This window comes from Anser brachyrhynchus (assembly GCF_964034855.1).
Source record: "Anser brachyrhynchus genome assembly, chromosome: 4".
Classification (NCBI taxonomy): domain Eukaryota; kingdom Metazoa; phylum Chordata; class Aves; order Anseriformes; family Anatidae; genus Anser; species Anser brachyrhynchus.
Genome location: NC_137698.1, coordinates 472,717 through 493,890, shown reverse-complemented (window position 1 = coordinate 493,890; position 21,174 = coordinate 472,717). Strand labels below are relative to the sequence as shown.

General features: G+C 48.2%; 1 protein-coding gene across 1 annotated transcript in view; it reads left to right on the top strand.

Moving 5' to 3' along the window:
* The window catches only part of LOC308193946 (uncharacterized protein), a 257,562-nt gene that overhangs the window by 218,359 nt on the left and 18,029 nt on the right, over positions 1-21,174 (top strand). Inside the window, exons 14-22 of the mRNA XM_080589144.1 lie at positions 135-1,297; positions 1,388-3,815; positions 6,768-6,926; positions 7,335-7,404; positions 7,572-7,662; positions 8,499-8,634; positions 9,546-9,775; positions 10,039-10,177; positions 12,876-12,990. Coding sequence (XP_080445270.1) covers positions 9,698-9,775; positions 10,039-10,177; positions 12,876-12,990 — 332 coding nt within the window. The 5' untranslated portion in view covers positions 135-1,297; positions 1,388-3,815; positions 6,768-6,926; ... (2 more) ...; positions 8,499-8,634; positions 9,546-9,697. The remainder of the gene's footprint in view (positions 1-134; positions 1,298-1,387; positions 3,816-6,767; positions 6,927-7,334; positions 7,405-7,571; positions 7,663-8,498; positions 8,635-9,545; positions 9,776-10,038; positions 10,178-12,875; positions 12,991-21,174) is intronic.

The window sequence follows — 21,174 nt, the reverse complement described above, 5'->3', positions numbered from 1 at the left end:
TGGCAGTCACCTTGTTGAAGGCAATTAGGCAGCCTAAGGATGTCTCCAAAATAGTGTTCCAGCACTGGAGATGTGCATTGTTTAGTCTTTTCATCAAATCCTTTTTTCTTGTCTCTTTCTTCTCTTCCTGACAGCTTTTCTGAGCCTTTACGTCATTGACCCAAAGAACAGGCGAATTCCAGTAGCTGCAGAGAAAGAGATTTAAACCTAAACTCTTGAGGTTAGCAGGATCCAGCTGCCCAGGACTCCTGTCGCGTCTCCTCGCTGTGTGCATGTCCAGGAGCCTTCAGCTCTATAAACATCCTCCTCAATCCCTGGGTGTTTTATAACCTCTGAAAGTAAATGGAGAGGTAGACGGCTGGAAAGATCTAGAATTGCCTTAAATCAGACCAGCAATTCATCTTTTCCAGCATTTGCAGTGTCCAGCACCAGATATTTTTAAGGAAGCAGCACGACTTTCGGCAAGCAGTAGGATTTTGCGCCTGCTGTTCCTAACTTTTCGGAAGGGCCACCTGCGTGACTCTGAACTATCATCAGGCGACAAATTCAGACAGCAGTTTTTTTCTAAACGTCGTCTTACACAAGCTTAGGGGGGAAGAGAGCACACCGGCTTGATCTGCGAACTCCATCAGTGACCACAGACCTGTTAAACGCGCATCTTCTCTGCTTTTGATGGAGTTATCGATCCGCCTTCAGAGAGCATGACCTGGATTTATCTCTACACACTGTGCAGGTCTCTTGGCCAGAGAAAATGAAAGTGAATCAGAGGAGGATCCTAGGCAGTGACAAAGAAACACAATTTAACTCAGGCTTAGCATAGGTCTTGATAGTTCCCTGTAAAAAACTGATCCCACTGTGGTATTCCTGAACTACATTACATTCAGATCCTTGTGTATGCCTTCACTGAAAGCTGAGACAAATCCAAATCCAGTACTGCCTCTTGAAAATAAATCCAAAGTTAATCCTGCATGATTGTTCCATGTTCTTGTCACTGGAAGGAAAGGAGAAGCAGGAGGGTCTGGAACTGAAGACTCTGGAACGGGACTCGGAAAGACCCTGGCAGCAGGCTGCCTAATTGACTTGGGATAAGTCAGCAGTCTCAGTCTGCCCCTGGTAAATAAACGGGAACTCATCTCAGCATTCATACCCATCCGGATCTTCCTTTCTGTGCTGTTTGGAAAGGGAGTGGCAAGGTACTGTGGATACAGCCTCTGGGGAATTGCACTGTACTGCTATTTTTATCCAAACTACAAGTAATGTCCTTCAGCAAGCAGTGACATCGTTTTCTAGAAAATAGGTTTGTAGCTGATTCATTTTCAGAGTATCTTGATGTGTCTTTGCAGAAGATACTCTGGGGTCCTGACTGAAATTCCTTTTCATTCTGCAGTGTTTCAGAGGGATTGTGGCCAGGACACTGGATTCACACAGGATGTCCTAGGTATCACGTTCAGCCTGGCCACGGGCTTGCCAGGTGACAAGCTGGCTGGATCTTGCAGTGCCACGTTGCTGTAGGGCCTCTCTCCCATCGCTTCCCCTGCCTGAGTTTGCTTAGGTGGGGGCCGCTCGGGGCAGGGGCAGGTGCCAGGGCCCCGGCACGCTGCATTCCCAAGTGCGGCCAAGTGGCCTGGGATTGCTGAATAATGAAGATACAAGGGAAGGATACTCCTACACCAGGCTCATTGCAAGACCTCACTCCTGTTGTCAGTCACGTAGCGACAGGGCCACGCTTGTGGGTGGTGCGTTCAGCACGTGTACGTGCCCACGCATGCACTCGTGTGCATGTCCTCGCTCTCTCCCCATGTTGCATGTCTGCTCAGTGCCGACAGAGCTCCTTTTGAAGAAGTGCTCGTACTGTGCTCATGTAATGGGGCAGAAAGGCTAGAATATGCAAGGGACTGATCTTTGTTTTTCTTCAGCAGCCTTGTAGTGAGTGCTACAGTTGCAAGTGCACTGAGATGTGATGGGGAGAAGCTCAATGTGCGTCACTGCGCTCTGCAGCCCTCGCGGGAGGTGGAGCCGGAGTGTTCCCGTGGTGTGAGGGGAGCACAGAGAGTGCCCCTCCGGCTGGAGGTCTGTGCCTGTCCGGGAGGTGGGGAGCTGGATTTGGGAATGGGAGCTAGGCTTTGGGCAGCAGGAAGAAGAAAAGCCCTCTAGCTACAGAGCCCCTCACACATTGGTATAACGAAGGCAATCGCCAAGTACTGTCATCTGTGAGAGGGGTGTTAGGGGAAGGCTGCTCAGGCTTCATAATCCAGTGTTTTCAGCAGAGCTGGGGCAAATCCAGTTAATTTTTGTCAAGAGTAGAAGTCCTATGGAAACCTCTTCCCTGTTGCTAGTAGCATCTTCCCTGGCTCTCTGCTGGTCAGATCGCTGAGGCCTGCCTCCGCAGTGGGGCAGCAGAAGGCGTTCTGGGGCACAAACCTCCCTTCTGGCTGCTCTCTGTGCTGACGCTTCCCTTTGGTTGTACCATTTAGTTTTGCTTTGGTGCACATTACAGCACCCCATTTGTGTTGCCTTCTCGGCCCCAGTGCAGAGAGGAATAGTTGTGGTGCCCACAGAGCTTGCAGGTTTCTTTATTGTCTTTTTTTTTTACAAATAGGTGGGTTTTCGAAGTGCTTTTGTCACAAAGAGCAGAGGAGAAAGCATTTGTTGGTAATTACAGCTTAGGAGGCACTGAGAAGGCAGAGAGTACGCAGTAGACCAAGGACTTATAAGTGACAGTACTTAAAGGAAAATGCCTGTGAATTTGGTGTTAGTTTGGTAATGTTGGCCGGCTTGGAGTGTTTAGTCTTCCAGGCTTGGGAACCTCTTTCCTGGAAGACTGTTATGTTTTGGAAAAAGCACACAGACTTCCAGGCACAAAACTGTGTCTTCAGTCTGTCCTTCCATGTGTTGTGAGTAAAGGCTTTCTTCGGTTTTGTTTGTTTTGCTTCCCACAGCTGCATCTGGTTGGGATCATGCAAGCCTCGCCTTACGTATGTTCAAGTAAGACAGCACCAGGGGCTTAGAGAGTCTTAGTGCTCCCCGAGTGCTTACTAAGCGGTCTCTCACACGTGGGAGGAGAAGGCATTCTCCACAGATGAGTTCGTGCTAAGGATATGTTATGGCTGACATGTTTCAAATTTAGGCTATGAAAAACGTGGCTTCTGAAGCACGGAGCTGTAAATGCTCAGCTGTTAGATGCTGAGTGAGCATCACCTCAGCTGTGTTCATGGTTTTGAAAGTGACCACAGAATCCCATCCAGGTACTAAATAAAAAAGCTAGCGCTCAAGTGAGCCAAATCCCTGAAACTCCTGTCCCTCAAGAGTTATTTAGATCAAGGTGAAGTGAATGAAGATGCTTACCTTTAGAGGCCTGAATCTGCTTGGAGCCTAGCTGTAGGTATTTGTGTTAGAAAAGGCTGGCCCAAGGTGTCATTTATGTTCAGGCTTCTCTGTTTCACAGGGGAGAAGTGAAGATAAATTAGATGGGGTCATACTCTCTTCTCATGTGTGGCTTTGTAAATCTGAAATGATTTCACAATGCTTTTAGTTCAGCTGAGGTAAGTCTGGCATCACGGAGGAAAGTAACAGACCATATTCATTCTGTTGTGACAGGGTCCTGAGGTAGCGTGGCGCTCAGCGCTACAAAAAAAGCTTCAGGTTGATTATTTGTTTATTTATTTATTTTAATTGAAAGCAGTGGGCATATCCTGTGATATAAAACTGATCAATTCCAGAGCGCATCTCTAGAAACAGCGGGAGAGAGAAGCAGCACTTCCAGATGGGAAGCTGTATTAGAAGCGTGGAGTGTCTATCTGAAAAGAGACACCTGGGTGAGCGAAGATCACAATAAATAAGCATCCTGGGCTTTGAGCCTTGTGAGTGCTTGTACGAGAACAGTTGGAAAGCCTTAAGTGAGGGTGTCTTGCTCGTGTGCAGCTGACCAAGTGTGTTGCTTACAGTTACCATGTGTCAAGATGTTTCTTGCTCATTAGTTTTACACTGATGGAAAGCAACTTTAAATCGCTCTCTAGAGGAATCCACCGTGAGGCATGCCAGCTGTGTGCCAGATACAGGAGTTGTAAAGTCATGTTGGACAGGCAAGAATATACCAGAGAGAGAGATTTAAAGTCATGGGAAAGATAATTACTTTCCACTCAGAGATTAGCCATAGGAAAGGAAAGGGAAGAATCATACTCTGCATTTGTTAGAAGGTTTCCTGCTCTGCCTCCATCCCACTCACACATACACACACATGCACACAGCTGAATTTACTGTCGCAGTGTCAGGTTGGCCAGGACTGCCCGCATGGGAGAAAGCCTTCCAGGAAGATTTCTCAGCAAGCACAGACTTGCTCCTTTCTTTCTCACTGATTCGGCTTTCACTCTACATAATGCAGACGCCATTGCCCTACACAGAATGGGCTTAGGTACTCTGCTTGTTAGGAGGGTCTGAAAGCATTCCCCCTTTCATGACCCCTTCTGAGCGGAAGGAGCGGCACTGAGACGGGCAGCACAGCACAGAGGTGGAAAGCAGTAGTGCCTTTGGGCACCCTCTTAGGCACAAGCCTGACCTGAATGCTGCCAAAAGAGTAAAAAGAAGCAAATTGCTTTTAATGCCCCGAAGATCTGTAATGCCTGCTGTCTGATTTTCTCGGAAGTGATACAGGCACCTCAAGTATGTTCGTCAGGATACGTCAGGAGAGTGCCATTAATGAAATGTTTCTAGTTAAAATAATGGGGCTTCTTATTTCTAACGGAGGCCTTTTCAGCCCCTCCTGAAAGGCCACTGGCATATGGCCTGACATTGACACCTGGCCCCCAGAAAGGCGGCAGATGAGATTTGGGGTTTGCGCTTTGTAATCCCTCTTTGTGTAACAAAGCTCCCCTTTTTGTTTTTGATTTGAGTTGGTTTGTTTAAGTCATTCTATCCAAACAGAAGTATCTTTACAGAGATTTTCATTCCACCCTTTTGTTAGGGCCTTAACCACTGCAGCTGCAAACGCTGCTGCTGCCTGCAGGTGAGAATTACAGCCCTATGGAGTGTCTATGAGATGATCCTATAACCTGCCCCTCTTCTTCCCTTTTATCTAGCTTTTTTTTTTATTTAGCTTTGTGCATGGATGGGCCTTTTGGAAATTTATAATTTGGATGTGAAACAATTATCTTAAAACAGTTAGCCAGAGCAGAGTGGACACACAAATTTATCTTCTCTCTCCCTCTCTTTTGGTGAGGAACATCTATCTTCCATGACCTCTTGATTACTGAAGCCTTCAAAATATATTCTTTGGTCTGTGACACTGCGCTTGGTGCAGGTCTGAGCATTAAATATCACCCGCCATGATTAATTGGAAGTTAATTAAATCTATCACTGAAACAATGAGAAGGCAATGATCTATGTAATCATTGAAATAGTAAATGAAATGATGTAAGGGCCCTCCATTTCACTTAGTGACAGTGATGGAGGGGTGCCTAAGCCCTGCTGCGCAGCTGTGTTTTCTGCCTGACCACACAGGCTGCTCAGGCGGACACCAGCTTGCCAGTGAGCCGTGTGGCAGAGCAGAGCTAGCGGTGGCCTGCCAGACGCCGCTCTTCCTGTGCATCTGACTCTTTGGATGCTGTTCCAATGACCTCTAAGGGACCTCAATATTTTGGGTGCGCAGTGCAAGCGGTATGCCTGATGTGCCGTTCCCAAGGGACAAAGCCTTTTGGTGCTGCACGTGGATCACCTTCCTGTTTTCAGCTGGAATGACAATGTTGCTGCACTGATCATTGGATAAGCAGTAACATCACACTTATTTTACATTTTAAGGTAATTACTATATGCATCTATAGCTTTTTGATAGTTCTGAAACTGCTGATGTTCATTCCGTCTTCATAAGGCACGTCATGCTCATGATCGTTTCCTTCTTATTTCTCACTGACTGTTAAAATGGTCTAATAGTGAAGAAACCTAGAAAACATGAAAGTACAGTTGGAAAGTATGGTGCTGTAGCCAGTGTCCAGCCAATTTCTCCAGCAGTATTTTGGGGGGGGATAAATGCATTAATAATTTCCCTCCTTAATCACATTGGGATAGATTTTCCTTCTGGAAGCTATTCTAGAGTGTGAAGAGAGGACTTAGTTGGGATATGCTTTGTAATGCTCATTTTTCGGTTCATATGCGTGATGATAGCACTAGATACAACCCGGAGTACACCCTCTCTCACTTTGGAAATGAGAGAACAGCAAGCCTGAGGCAGGAACTTGCTGTTCCCTGTCTTTCCTTCCCCCTGCTTTTTTCCTGAGGCTATCCCTGGGCGCGTGTGTGCCCCTGGTATGATAAAAGTCTGTGCTTTTCCTTTTTCACAGGACAGGCTCAGCTCTTTGCCTTGGCTGTGTGGTCTCTCTAAGTGCACCTGGAAGCTCCAAAGACTTGGTGATTCGAAGGGATTCCCTTATTGTGCCCATCGATGCGGTTGTGATGCACTGTTTAATCAGGAGACAGATTTGTCCATGTAATACTCACACATCCATGCCTTCCTCTCTGCTCTGGATCTCTTAATTCCCCTACTCCTGTAGCAGAAGTGGTTCTCTTCTCATCTGGGCCAGCTCTTCAGGCAGTGTTGTAGCTCGTAGCTTTGCCAAGGCAGTCCTTAGTATTTCAGCAGCAGAAGGCAGCCCCTGCACGGGGAAGCCCCAAACCAAAATACTATACTGTTCTCATCTCCACTGGAGTAGAGATCGTCTGCATCACGCTCTGCTCCCCAGCCCTTGTCTCTTGCATGTGTATTTTATTCTCTCCAGCAATTTTCCACAGCAAAGATCAGCGGCAGTGTATGCCATGAGGGGTGAAAAGGCCTTTCTGAAGAACCATGACTCCTTTGGAAAGAAAAATATATCAAAAACTGCTTTCCTCACACTCCTGACTCTGCATGTGCCAGTTTCTGTGGCCTTTTCTTACAGGTAACCAGACGCTATGTCTGATTTGTTTAATTAAATGAAAACTAAACCCACTGGTAAGCAATAGTTACTGACTAAGCAGGAGGGAACTGTTATTTATCGTGAGAGCTGTAAGAAAGCCCTTTCTACATGGTCTCTTCACTTACAGCAATAAGTTAGTAACCTGATGATATCCTGTTAACTAAACAAGGTTCCAGGCACCCACTCAAACCACTGTGGTCAGTAGATGGTGCTTGGGTGTTTTATCCTTGTCTTCCTTTAACCAGTACAGGAATTATTTGGGGGATGATCAAGGCAATGGTCTTCCCAAGATTATTTGAAATACGTGACAAAATCATGGCCTTTTCTTTTTGCAGCTGGTGAGACGCAGGCTTTACGCTGCCAAACAGCTTTATTACGTTTTCTTGCCAGAATCTGTCGGATTGGGTTTGGCGTAGGGATCTGAAAGCCATCCTGTGGGAAGCTGCGTTTCCTGCCCCAGGTAAGCTCCTCCATAAGGCTTCTGCCGTCCGCACGTGTAGCCAGGAACCCTGTGGGGAAGGTGGGCAGTGCCGTCCCCCTGTCTTCATCAGTAAGGAAAGCAGCCATGACTCAAAATCAGAGCCAGCCCCACAACAAGGCAATGTTCCCTTCTCTTTTCTGTCACAGCTGCCCTTCAGTCCCCACGATACAGCTTCTGGGGAAAAAGGAACCCGAAAATCTAGGTGAAGAATGGTTCAGATCACGTTTAATATTCAAGGTCAAGTTCCTACCACTTATTATTTATTGAGCTCTGTGAGCTTGCTCAGCAGTGCACAATACATAAAGACACAGACTCTATCATAACAGATTTGCAATCTAAATTTCACAGGGTAAGATAGATATTGGTACATATTATACCTGGTGGCTAGGTCACAGTCTGGTCTCAGAACAATGCAGAGATGTTTTTAAAAGCTTCTTCCATTAGTAGTCCATTAGAGTGGCATAAACTTTTTAGATTTGAACAATTAATCCCCCTAAAAATATTCAAATGGATACAGTGAATATTTTAAATACATTTAGTACATGTGGAAAGTGCTGACCTGACATAACTACATATCTACCTCCTCCTCCTAGCCACAGAGCAGTAACAGCAGGGAGTCTGAAGAAGGGGGTTCATATTTTCTGTGGTGGTGCAGTCAGTTTTAAAAACATCACCGTGCTCCATTCCCGGCCCCTTCTTCAGTCCGGTGCCAGAGCCAGACCAAGCAGTTAGGATAAGAGAAAGCTAGAAATTCTTAAATCAGCTTGGCAACCAAAACCATTATAATTGGTAAGTGCCTTGTGAATCTGACTTGAAGAGAGTAAAGATATGTGTTCGTATGGAGATTGTGGAGTCATCCTGCTTTGGCTGAGGCCATCAGTTCATGGAACAGCAGCCATGGGAGAGCTGTAGTGTTTCGCTTCTGCCTCTAATGCGAGCCCAGGTGGGGCATGCGGCCAGGGTATTTTAAATAGCAGTCTCCTAGATTGGGAGGAAGGATGGGTGTTTGGCACCTTTCTTGTCTGGAAGAAGGCAATAGTTAGGACTTCAAGAAAAAAACTGCGATTTTGCAGGTGACTCCCTGCTCTCACAAGGAGATTTGGCCTGAGACCCTGCAAATCCAACCGCATGGAAAGCTGTGGAAAGCCAGCAAAAGGAGCTGTGTCAGTAACACTTCAGATGTGCTGCTGGTAGGATGAGGAAGCAAAGGTAAACTTGGTTAAGCAAACAGCTGCCATCAGTTGGCCAGGGAAGCCGCAGATGTCAAAAAATCCTGGGGAGCTGAATTGCAGCCCTCATAGCAGAAACTTGCCCTGAGAAGTGTTTGAATGTAAAATGAAGCAACTCAGGTGGGCTTGGAAGAGAAGAAAATAATCTGTGAAACAAGGAAATGGGGAGAGGACCCTTCTGAAATCACAGTAAAATGGTATGGGTACTGCCATCAGATGTGGTTTATCTGTCTGGAAGGGAATCAGAATGGCAGCTGTCACCATGCAAGGGAATCTTTCTAATGCTGTGCAGTGCGTGTACAGCCTTGAGGAGCTCCCTCATTTATCCTTTCACAGGATGGCAGACGTGGATGCTTTATTGTACTGTTAGTTCTCTGGGTAAATAGACTGTTATTTGATTTTTGTTTCCAAGAGCAAGCTTTTGATTTCTTCCTATGCCATTAGCGTCTGTTAGAGCTGCATGCTGGCAAGGGTGTGGTTTTGCACTTCTGTGCAAGCCTGTGTCTGAGGAACGGGTACGTGCATCTGTGCTGGTGAAGCTCTGTTCTGGTTTCCCTTTTTCATCTGTTCCGTGCCCTGAAGATGGCCCTTTGAAAGCTTTCCTACTAAGTCGGAACCCAAACATAATGTGAAATCACAACTGGGAGCCTTGGCATTTTCTGCTTGGCACTCTGCACTCTTTGGGTAGCAGATTACTTAGTAATTTCCCCCAGTCCTTCTACCTGCTGAGTTCCCTCAGTGGTGTTTCAGAAGGCAGTGCATTAGCGACGTTGCTCTGAGGCTCCCTGAATGGACACACAGAAGTCCAGGGAAAAAATAAGGGCCGGAGGTGTCACTTCTACTTGGCAAGGAGCTTGGGCATAATTCCTTAGTGCTGTTTTTTTTTTCCAGGAACTTCACTTCTTAATGACTTTATGGTGGAACATTAAGTACATACCCTTCATCCTTACTGTGAGTTGAAGTATGGGTTTGGTAACAGCTGTGAGTTCCTGTTCAACCAGAGCCCTGTTCTCCACCCTGAGCACTGCTCAGCTGCCCTCTTGATGCCTGGCAAAGGCAGAGGTTTCAGTAGGGCCAGGGTTTATGGCTTAGAAACAAGTATCTTGGAGGCTTTCCTAAAGGTGAGTGGCTTTTGAGAAATCCACTGATTGTCTCTTGGGATACTGCTAGGTCATGACACAGAAGTTTGGAACCCTGCTCCTAAAACTAAGTGCGAGCTGTTGCACACCAGTAGGTGAAGGCAGCTATTACTTGCTGCATGCAATAAACAGGCTACAAGAGAAACCAAGTTCTACACTCGGTGGTATTTCTATGTGAAGCTGCATGCCTTCAGCTCATCTTCTCAGTTGCGCACAACATGAGAAAAAGACTTTCTATTCTCTAGGGTTTTCCATCTGCTGGAAGGGCTTTTTGTGTAGAGGGCAACACTGCGGGGATGCTTCTGCTGTCACTCACGGTGGGAGCTACAACTGTCAAGGACCATCTCAGCAGCAGCACTGTTCCCTTGACAACAAAACGCTATGGTGAGAATTTACTGTAATTAAGCTGCTTCGGTAAAGGAAACTTGAAAAGTTTAAGGAGGAGATGAGAAAGGAGAACACAATTTTTCTTTTTGTGCTTCTCCTGCTGCCTGGAAATGTGTCGCCAATATTCCTGAAGATATATCCATCACCAGCCTGCAATTCTGCCGAACACTTTGTAGGCTTCAAAAAAAAAAAAAAAAGACCTCATGATTCCTATAGGCCCTCCAGCCCTTTCTTGTTTCTAATTTCAAAGGCCCTTTTGAGTGGGAAACAAAAGGTTAATTTTCTCCAGCTTGCCCAGGCTGACTTAATGTAACAGAAGGCAGCAAATTGTATTGATTTAGTGACATGCAACTGTCCAGAAAGAGCTATTTATACATTATTCAGGACAAACACTGTCATAATGGACAAACAGCAGCAGCATCTGGGATGTTAATGTCTACAAATAAGATTATTCTTTGAAAGGATTAGGACGAAGCATTTTGTGTAATTAGATTTCTCAGTTTCAGGAATGAATTGCCTTTTAGCAGTGAAAGCTGTCACTGAGGGAGCCATTAGCTCCTTATAACTGAATTAAATGCATAATTAGTGACATGATCGCATTAGGATTTGTTTCATTTTTAACTAATCCGGGGCGCGGGGGGGTGGTCTTTCCAGGTCGCTGCAGCCCACCTCAGCTGGGACCGGCCTCAGCTGGCGGGCTGAAGCTGGTAAAAGTCAGGCGCGTGTGAACAGGAGCCGGGGCCCCGCCACAGCGCTCGCGAGGCTATTCATCACTGGGTGCTGGGTGACAGTGACTGATGGGCTCGGCCCGGGCCTGGCACTTCACCAGTGCAAGAATCATACGAGCCAGGGAGCAGAATGACAGCTGGAGCGCCGTGTCAAGTGGTGTAGAGACCAGAGCTATTAATAATCTCTGCCACATGATCTGCACCGCCAGAAAACAATGATTTAGACGTTGGTGCGAATAAAGATTTCACATTTAGTATGGGGGGACCAGCCTAGCACTGGAGGAATAAATCGCTATTCAATCAGCATGTATGAAAATAAGGCAATGAATACATTACAGGTTACCTAAAAGGAGGGGTGTGCGTACGCCCTGGTCCGGAGTGAACACTGTTAATCACTGTGTCCTCAAGTTTCACTGAAGCCAGCAAGCGATGGCATTAAGCGGTGGTGGAAGAGCCGCTGTGAAGGCTCTACAGCCTATCTGAGGTGGAGAAAGCGGCGCAATTGCGTAGGTCCCAACATGCAGCGCTCTGCCCTCCTGGTCCTTGTGAGTCCCTGGGCATGCTATGGCTGCAGCAGATCGTGCCCTGCTGGTCTCCAGCAGTGCAGCAGCTGGTTTCTGCTGAGGAAGCCCTTCCTGCAAGCAGGTGACCTTACTGCTGCCACTGCAGCTTTTGCAGCCTCTGCTGTGTCCAGGGACCAAACAATAATAATGTGCACCAGCACAAACCAGACCTAGCAGCCATGAGGACCCAGGAGGGGCTGGGTTTTGCTCCCCAGAAGAGGCTCAGAGGTCACATTGCTCCTCAGCCTCTCCACATCACAGGGCATTGACGCTCAGCCACGAACCTGGGGAGGCTCAGCAGAAGGTGCACTGCCACCAGATGTTTGTTGCTTTAGTTCAGCTTCAGTGGCTGCTGTTAGTCTGCAATCGCTCAAACTGCTGCGGTATGTGGCAGAATTTTGGAATGGTGTTAATGGCAGTTTTGTCCTCAGTTCTGGCTCTGCTCTGTCAGTTAAATGCTGGTAGTGAGGATTTGAAGTGCATTTGAAGGGACAAGTAGCAGGACTAAAATGTGCTCTTCAATGTCTACATGCTTCCTCCAAATTCTAGGTTTTGCCGGGATAATTTAGATATTCCCTGTTACTTGATGGTCATATGAGGGATGACTTAGACTGACAGAGCAGGGATTAAAGCTCCAAATCCCAGAATTCTGGCGCAGATGGCAGCTGAAGCACCACTGCTACCTTCAGAAACGTGTTTCTGTGGTGTGGCTGTGCTTATACATGTAGTCCTTGTGATTTGTCTCAGGTGATCATCACTTGAATTCCTCTATCGCATCATGGTGGAGAATTATTTCATTGCTGGTGTACGCTGTGGACCAGGTCTGCTGTCTCAGGCGCTGGTACTGTAGGTGGCCACTGCTACTGAGAGGACAGTCTTACTGCCTTACGTGCTGGTGCTGTGCCTGGTGGTATTCCCCCCACAGCCAGCTACCTGCTGGTCAGAGACCTACCACATACGGGATGTCACCGTACTGAAGGGCCTGGGGGGATCTTCCTGCCACACTTCTGTGCTGTTGAACCTGCTTATAGCGCCGTCCATGTCCCACGGCAGGCACTCAGCGTGCCGGGGGAGGAACTTCCCTCTCGTCTTGTTTTGAACCTGCTGCTTTACACAGAAGCAGACCTCTGGTCCAGCAGCATTTATGGATTAATAGGAAAGAAATTGTTCTTCTTCACACAAGGGCAAGGCAGGAAAAGTCTAGATAATTTGTCAGGCATCATCCAACGTATCTCCACACAAGCTGAGTCTTAAGTTGGTCCCCTCAAGTCCCAGCATAATGCCACCTCTGCACAAGGACATTGTTTTCCTTTCCATTGTTTCTTACAGGCTCAGTGGAAATCAAGGTAATTGCATGTGTCCCTTTGTCATGATTTTAAATGTAGTCACTCTGTTTTCTAACAGCCCAGGGCTGCGTGATGCAGAGTTCAGAGGGCACCACAGCTCCCCACATGGGACGGTGGCTGCAGGGCCCTGGGCCCAACAGCGCTTCTTCACCTGTGTCTCTCATCTGCGTGAGGTGAGTCATCGCAAGTGTCCGTCTGAAAGCACTGTCAAAATTAGGAGCTTTTGGGGTCTTCATTGCTGGTGGCAGTTGGAAAGGTAAGAAGCAATTACGGAAAAGGTCTGAATCCTGCAGTTTGCTGGGTGGCAGGGGTGCTTCACCAGTGCTCGCCTATGCAAGGATCGCTTTGTACCGAAGTGTCCTGTAGGGCTTCGCTCCTAGAAGCCAGGGCCGTGAGGAGGGACCTGGGGGTGACCAAGAATCAGACCCAGGGTGTGAAAATGAGAGGTGAGAGTAAGCCTCAGGGAGTAGCAACGGAGTGCTCGGGGGGGCACAGATACGTCAGCTGGTGGTGCTGCCCTGAGGACCTCTCAGTGTCCCACATGCTCTGGCTTTTCCTCTTTTCTTTTCTTTCTCTTTTATTCTTTTTCTCTTGTGGCTGCTTTCACCAGCTCTGAATCAAATGCTTAAGTGAGCGACAATAACTCATCCTTTGTGGTGTAGTTTTTTGCCGTTTGTGTTGTTTTTTTTATTTTATTTTTACAATTATAAATTGTAGAATCTCAGCTCTCACAGCCAGAGCTTAATATATTTGACTTTATTGCTTTTCATTTTATGGAAATAAATTACCGCTCACATTCTGACATTTAAATTAAAGGATCTGCACTAAATCTCATGCACAACAATAAGAAATTAAGAGAGCATTCCTTGCTAAACAAGCAGCGTCGGAAGCCCCAATCTGTCAAGCGCTCTGCCTGTGGAAGCCAGTTTACAAACGGCCAACATGTTCAGTCTGTTCCATGCTTTCAGCAGCCCTCAGCAAACATTTCTCCCCCGGGCACATCGCACCCCAGGTGTCTGAGGAGAACATCCAGAGCCGGGCAGGTCAGCCCCAGGCGCGTGCTGAGCCCATGGGTCCCTGCCCCTGAGAGGTTTCATGGGTGGAGATGCCCACCTGAGTCCCAGGCAGAGGCGCAAGACAGGTCAGCCCTGCTTTAGCCTGTATGTAACACGTGCAGCTTGAGCCCTGCATGAATGGAGATCCAGGTGGTGTGAAGCTGCTGTGCAAATGGCAAGCTTTTCAGAAATCCCAAATGGGGATGTGTAGAGGGGGGACTCCCCAGCTTTTTGGTTCTGAAGCACTAACTGTGCTGGGGTGATCTTGGGCATCCCTGTGCTGTACAAAGGATTGCAATGCTTCGCTTTATTCTTCCACTGAAAGCCAGAAGCATTCAAGCAATCTAGCCTCTGCAGGAGCAGAGCTTTAAGAAAATGGGAGTATTTTGTGAGGTTCAGAGTGAAGTGTTGAGAGCTGGCAGAACTGCAGGTTCCAATGGCACTATCGCTAAATGGCACTTGTTTTTTTCTTCTTTTACGCAGTGTGACCTTCTGTATGCTTTATTTTAGGCCAGCCAGGACCTTTTTTAGCTAAACAAGAGTGGCTGTGTCAGCCAGTTTTTTCCTGTGAGTGGGCTTTGTTGGCTGCAGGAAAACGAAGCTGTTGGAGAGAAATCTGGGAAGGAGCAGGTCCATCGTTGTGGCCAGGTTCCTGTCTGCACTCACCTGCTCTTGTCTGCCCCAAGGCAGCTTTTCTGTGTCGGATGCCCAGATACTGTGTGAAGCACCAACCTAAGCAAATCTAGTGAAAAGTACATTTTACACAGTCCATAACAAATCAGATTTCATTAGGACTCCAGGGTAAACACAAAGTAAAAACAGAGATTGGCCAGGCACAGGACTGCAGAAGGCATTACAGTGCTCTTGTAGGTAGAGCAGGGAAGTGGTGCCATAGAGAGCTGTGTTGCCACCCTGCCTCCAACAGGGCTGCTGCCTGTGCCTGGTGCAGAGACTCAATTAAAAGCACCGCAGGTAGGTGCTTACTTACTCTTTGCTTTCTGGACTCTTAAAATGCAATGCTTATGATAGTATCGCTGTGCAGTAATTTCTACAGCCAAAGTCAACAGGAAAGTACTTCAGATGTATACAGGGCTGAATCAGAACTATTTCAGTACCTGGAAAAAGCAAGTAGAGATATTTCAAACTGATGAAAACCATAAGAGTGGGTGGTTGTCATTGCCCTCTCAGGAACGACAGACTTTGTATCCCCTTCTGTGTGGATTACACAGTAGATTGTACAGCAAGCTGCTGTGGAACATTTAAGTTCTAGCAGGGCAATGTTTTAAAGTTTGACGCTAAGCAACAGCTGTAATTTCACCTCCCAAGGGAGGGTGAATCTCGGAATTATACAAGAGGACACAATTAAACATGCCCTGGAGCATTCACAGGCACAGAGGCCAGTGCCGAGGGACAGACTGCGGCTTGGCTCGTGAATGCGCTCAGCTGGCAGGGCAGGGAGGTGCCTGCGCCCGGCTGGTTCCGAGCCATCCCGGGACAGGTATGCTCACCCTCCTGAGCCATGCCGGGGCGTCTCTTGGGACACTGCTGGCCAGTGAGGACCAGAAGGGTGCTGGGGGAAAGCCGTAGTGGCTTGCTTGGCTGGACAGCTGCTTGCCCATATCCTTCCTCCGCCTAGTGCCCTGGTTGTGATGCGGCCACAATGTCGGACTGCGCCAGGCCTCGGTGCTCAGGACGTGGTTGTCCCACACGTTCAGTGAAGCTGTTAGTTTCTTTGGTTGACTTTGTGCAAAATTGGTACAGCCAGGTCCTTTCTGTGTACTTGTCTGGCTCCTGTCAATGCTCGTTAGTGGCATAGTTAGGGAAAAATATAAAATAGCCATTAAAAATCATACTAGACCCGAGGTACGTCATCAGGTAATGAACACTACTGAATGTCTTTGATACATTCCCTAAGCAAGTGAGTAGTTTCTGTTTACATTTTTAAAGTAATGACATTTTGCTACTGGTGCTCCGTTGCCCGCACTGCCCTGGATAAAAGGGTGCCTGCAGGGAAGCCTTTTCCTCCCCATGCCTTTCCCGGTGGCAGGAGGGCACATCCTTGGCAGCGCTCAAGATGCACCTGGGGGCTGAGCGCCTTGCCCGTGTAGCACTGCAGTGCCAGGCTGCACGCTTCGCTCACTTCCCGCTGCGGCGAAGCAGAGCTGGCAGCAGTACTGGGCATCAAAAAGAAACACCAGATTAATGCCGTGGGGACGTGCCTGCGGGCTGTCGTGGTGCGACGGGCCGGGCCGGAAGGCGTGCAGAGTTTGCCGAGGGGTGGGCTCATAGTCTCCGTGGCCTGAGAGCGCAGCCGGGGGCTGCTCGTACCCTGTCTGACTTCATTACTGTGTCACAGCGTTACGTATTCCAAATCTAATTCACCCTGTAACTGGATTTCGGGGAGCTAGGTCTGCTTCCAAAACGAAAATACAGGAAAAAGCAGTGGGAATTCAAGCTGACTTTGAGATGTTAATACACTTAAGAATAATAACATTTAAAATCTGAGTTATAAAGTGAAAACAGGGTCAGAGCCACAGTACGGCTGCTTTCCAACCATATGGTGAATACGCTTTTGAACACTCAGAAAGTGCTTTTGCACGAGCGTCTCTCAGCTGTGTGTGTAGGTTTAAGCACATTTCTGTGCCTGCTAAAGCCAGGCAAGGGATGTGCCAGCCTCCGGCACCCTCTGCTCCCCTGGCTGTGGCCGCCTGGGCTGCCTGGGGCAGGCACATCCCTGCCCTGTGCTGGGCAAAGGCTCTCTTTTGCCCTGGTCTCTGGGGTCAGAGTGGGTACCCGGGGCGGAGGAAGGGACCGCTGGCGGTGGCACCGCTCCGTGCAGAGTGAGGAGGAAGGCAGAGGGAGAGGTTGTGGGCTACATGACTCCCTCCAGCTGGGATACATCAGTTTTTCTTTTTGCAAGACTGCGGCAGATTAATTTTATTTTTCTTTTGGCAGGAGGAATACAAAGTTTAGTTTTAGTAATTGATTCTGCGTTGCAAAGAAAAGAAAGTTGAGGCGTGTTACAACTTTTCTTCAGAGCAAGTGATCTAGATCTAATCCCCTCTGTTTCAATCTGAAGAAAACCACTTACATATCCAAACATGAGAGTAAATTAGCATGTGCCTATGAATACTAATGCCGTATAAACTCCACTCTAAGCCTCTAAAAATGAATAGTACAAAGATAACTAAATGGGAAGAGGAAAATTCAGAAAAAGCATTAGCATTGTCCTTAGGTGCTTTGAAGAAAAATGTTTAACTTTGTATCAAAAATATTCAAATAAGGGGCTTTACAGGTTGGAAATTAACTAGAAAGACCTTTGTGCCTAGGCTGCTAGTTGAAGACCCCAGTTTTTGATGCCAGAAAATAGGTAACGAAGATTGAATTGCATATGTAGCTGTCTGCGGAGGTTAGTATTTTGTAGTGTTTAAGCCAATCCAGACAGAGAAAGGTTTGGATTTTTTTTGAAAAGAAAGTAGAAAGGAGGAGGCGAAGCTCCCCACACAGTGAGTATTGCTTTGAAATGTTCTGGTACATCTCTTGTGGGTGGGCTCTGTAGCCGTGCTGCAAAGCAGTCTGTATAGGAAAGAAGCTTTCACCACCATTTTCAAAACAGACCTGGAGGTGTAGGAGAGGGGGTCCTGGGATGGAAGGGCACTGGGTTAGCAATGCTTCCATGATGCTATATCCAACCCCTAAAACTAGGGACACCCGTTTATCCTCCAGAGAGCTGCCCTGCTAGAAAGGGAGCAATGTCTTATGAGCGATGTGAGTGAAAGGAGTGATGCTGCCTGCATTTTTCTCCCCTTTCGTACTCCCCTTGCTTCATGTCCCTGGAACAGGCCATCTTGTTATAACCTGGCCATTATGGGTAGGATCACGCAAGCAAATTGCCTCATTGTGACTGCCATTGAGTGAACACATGGGGGTTCCACAAAGGGGGCAGTTTCCTCCATGGTAGTCTCGGGGGCTGGCGTCACCAGAGGCTGCCAGGGGGCCAGGAGAGCTGTCTTGCTGCCTGGGGCAGGCACAGCTCCGTGTTGTGCCGTAAGTTCCACCTCTCAGCGTGCAGGACAAAGCCGCGCCTGCTGCTGCGGGCTGCCTCGTGCGGTGTGGCCTCTCTTGGCACCATGCACACACCACGCACCTCCCCAGCAAAAATCAACCCTGCTGGTGAGACCCCCAGCTCTTTCAGCGAGGTGTCATCTGTAATTGACTGGAACAGCAGCATCTCTGTGGCAGAGGAGAATTCCCCATTGCTGAGGTCTGGAGCTATGTGAGACAAATTTCAAGGACCTCTGGTAAATTCAGAAATAGATAAGGAAGCCCATTCAGGAAACTGCAGCATGAGCAGCTGGATTTTCAAATGTGTTGTTGGAGAGGAGAGAGAGACTGAGCGCCTGTAGGAGCACAGAGTTGTGACCTGGCAAACTGTGCTGTTTCATGCCCTGTTGGTGTCTGTGAAATGAAGCAGCCTTACCATCAGGGTTTATTGCTGGGGCCCGATTGCCTCAACACAAGAAAATCTGTCCTTAAAAGAAAAGGAAAAAGAGGTCTTTTTTTTTTTTCCTCTCTGTCCCCGGGGCTTCACGCACCAGTCTAGCGAGGTCCATCTCTTGCCAGTGAAACCAGCTCTCCTCGATACGCTGGCTTGCTGTATTAAATGGCCACTGAGACACTTAACCTGCTGGACTGCCTTTCTGCAGACACCTGCCCGAGCAGCAGACTAAACAAACAGGGATTCTCAACCACACAAAACTTGGCCCCTTTCAGCAGGGCTCCCATCTGTTAAAAAGCCATTGTCTGAGAAAGTGTTCAGCTAGCTGGGGAGGTAGGGCTATAGTGCATTGAGCTGCCCTGCTCCCCATAAAAGTCCTCTTTAGCATTTTCTTTTCACCCCTGATTCCATTGCCTGATTTATTCATTGGTTTCACCTCCTCTCCCCTCCCCCTGTGGTTCATAAGGAGGGCCTCGTTGTCTTCTGTACCGCGGGGGTCATGTCTTTTCAGTCACCAGGACAATACCCACTGCTGGCATCTGCTTCCAGATCCAATCAGCCATATTGTGATCACATCCTGCCAGAGAATTGTTCCTTCTTTTGCTCGGCTTTGTTGCCAATTTCATGCCATGTATTGCTCCATGTTTTGTGCTTCATGAAGCTGTCACTCGCATAAAAGTGGCCTGACCAGGGTCGTAGTAAAAGGGGTGGGAATGAAACATCCACCAAAACGTTGAGCAGGCCACCCACCGGCCACATGCGCACGCAGGCGGGCAGGCACACCGCCGTACGGCAACCCGCGCAGCGTCCCGCCGCTGCGGCCGCTCGCACCAAGCAGTGGAGCCGCAGCGGGGAGTCGTGCAGCTGGGTCCCCGGTACAGCACAAGCGCGCAGCGCTCCCGACAGCTCTGGGGCACCTCTGTGCTCTTGTGTCACAGCAGCTCTGCTCGGCCCCAGGCATGCAAGATGGAATTAAAAACAGATCTGAGATATGAGTGGGTGTCAGAGGGGAGAAAAATACCTGTTAAAAAAAAATAAAAATCTCATGGGCGAGTTTGTATCAGCGACACCTGTCTGCAGCCTCATTTCCACCCTGAAATGTCTTCTAGAAGTTACCCTGAGGTCTGTTAGGAATTGTGACTATCCTCTTCGGTTTGGGCTTGGATTTAGTTTGCTGCAGACCGAGTGTTAGGCACAAACCCAAATCTCTAAGAAGGATAAGTTGGGCCAGCTCTGTGAAAACAGAAGCATACCTGCTCAAAGGCTGAGAAGTTGGCCTGATATCCCCCGCAGCGGTATTATTACTTCCCTTGCAAAATACCGTGAAGTTAACAGAAGTGAATTTTGTGTTTGTTTCAATGTAAGGAGGTGGGCAGCAAAAGGCTCTCTGTTTTGTGCCTGGGTCTGGATTTCTCTTTGCACATTTCATTTGTCATGGGTGGTTTTTGTGATCTGACAGATTGATTCTGTGTTGCGTCCCCTCCATTTGCTGAGCACTTGCGGGGTTTCTCAGGGTTTCCGGCCCGCCTGCTGGAGCAGCCAGGAGACCTTGGGGAAGGGGCTTGTCCGTTGCAGAATACAAAGTAAGTCCAAGCAGGGTCAGGGGACTTCTCCCCTCTCTTTCTGGGGGGAGCCAATTCACCGGTCCCTTTCTTTTGGCTCACTGCTGTCGCTTCCATTCACATTGGGTACCACCTTCCCATGCTAATAACCTAATCACAATCAATAGAGCTGTTCATGGAAGGCCAAGAAAGGAGAGGGATATGCCTGCCCGTCTCTTGCTTTGCGCCGCGGTGTTTGACAAGTGGGCCGGGGAGCTGGGGTAAACCCGTGCTTCCCGTGAGGAACACCCCGTACCCGCAGCACTGCGCTCCCCCCGGCCAAAAGCTTGCTCCTGCCCCAGCCTGCTTCTCCTGGGCCACTTCGTACAGGGCGCAACCATGCCGACATGGTCCAGGGCTGGCCTCGGAGGAGGAACACAGCCTGAACCTCTGCCAAGGAAATCAGGGGGAAATGGGTGTAAGGTGTTAAGGGAGAAGTTTATTCCCCTTGCATTTCTCCTGTGGAAGTAGTGCTGCTAAGGTAAAGCCTTGCGGGCTCTGAAAATCTGAGGACAACTTCAAAATCCTGGGCCCTCCCCTCACATTTCTTGTCGGCAAGAATGCCGTGGGAGGGAGGGGAGCCCGGCGAAGCTGCCGGGGCTGGGTGGCACAGGCCTGGTGTGAGGGAGCCTGCCCTCTCCTCTGGGCACCCATCGTTTATTCTGCGATAACCGCTGGTACTTGCATTTAGCAGCGACATTGACCTCGCAGCGAGAGCAGGGGGTGAGAGACAGCTTTGTGTGTGTGTGTGTTTGTGTGTGTGCGGTATGTGCATGCGTGCATGTGTTAAACAATTTCATGGACATCTGTCATGCACAGTTAACTTTGCATTGCTGCATTTTAAGTTGTAGGCCCGGGCTTGGCCGTCAGTGATAAAGTAGCTGGCAGTTTTCAAAAAGCCACTGGATAACAGAGCATGAATCATAAAACACACTACTGTGTAGCAATATCCAAGTTCATTCAGCGCAATGAAACCATGCAGAGGACCTTTATTCCCAGCTAATTATGTGGAAACGCCTAAGACAATAAAGCATCTGGTGGTCTTTCTTCCCCATTTCAATTTTTCTCAATATTGTGACAGGGGAAGGCATTGTGCCTTTCCCAGGGTAGTTGCTGTGAAGAGGAGTAAAAGCAAGGGTCAGGGAAGAGCAAATAGATGAATTTATAACTTTCTTTTTATTTATTCCTTTGCCATTGTTTCTC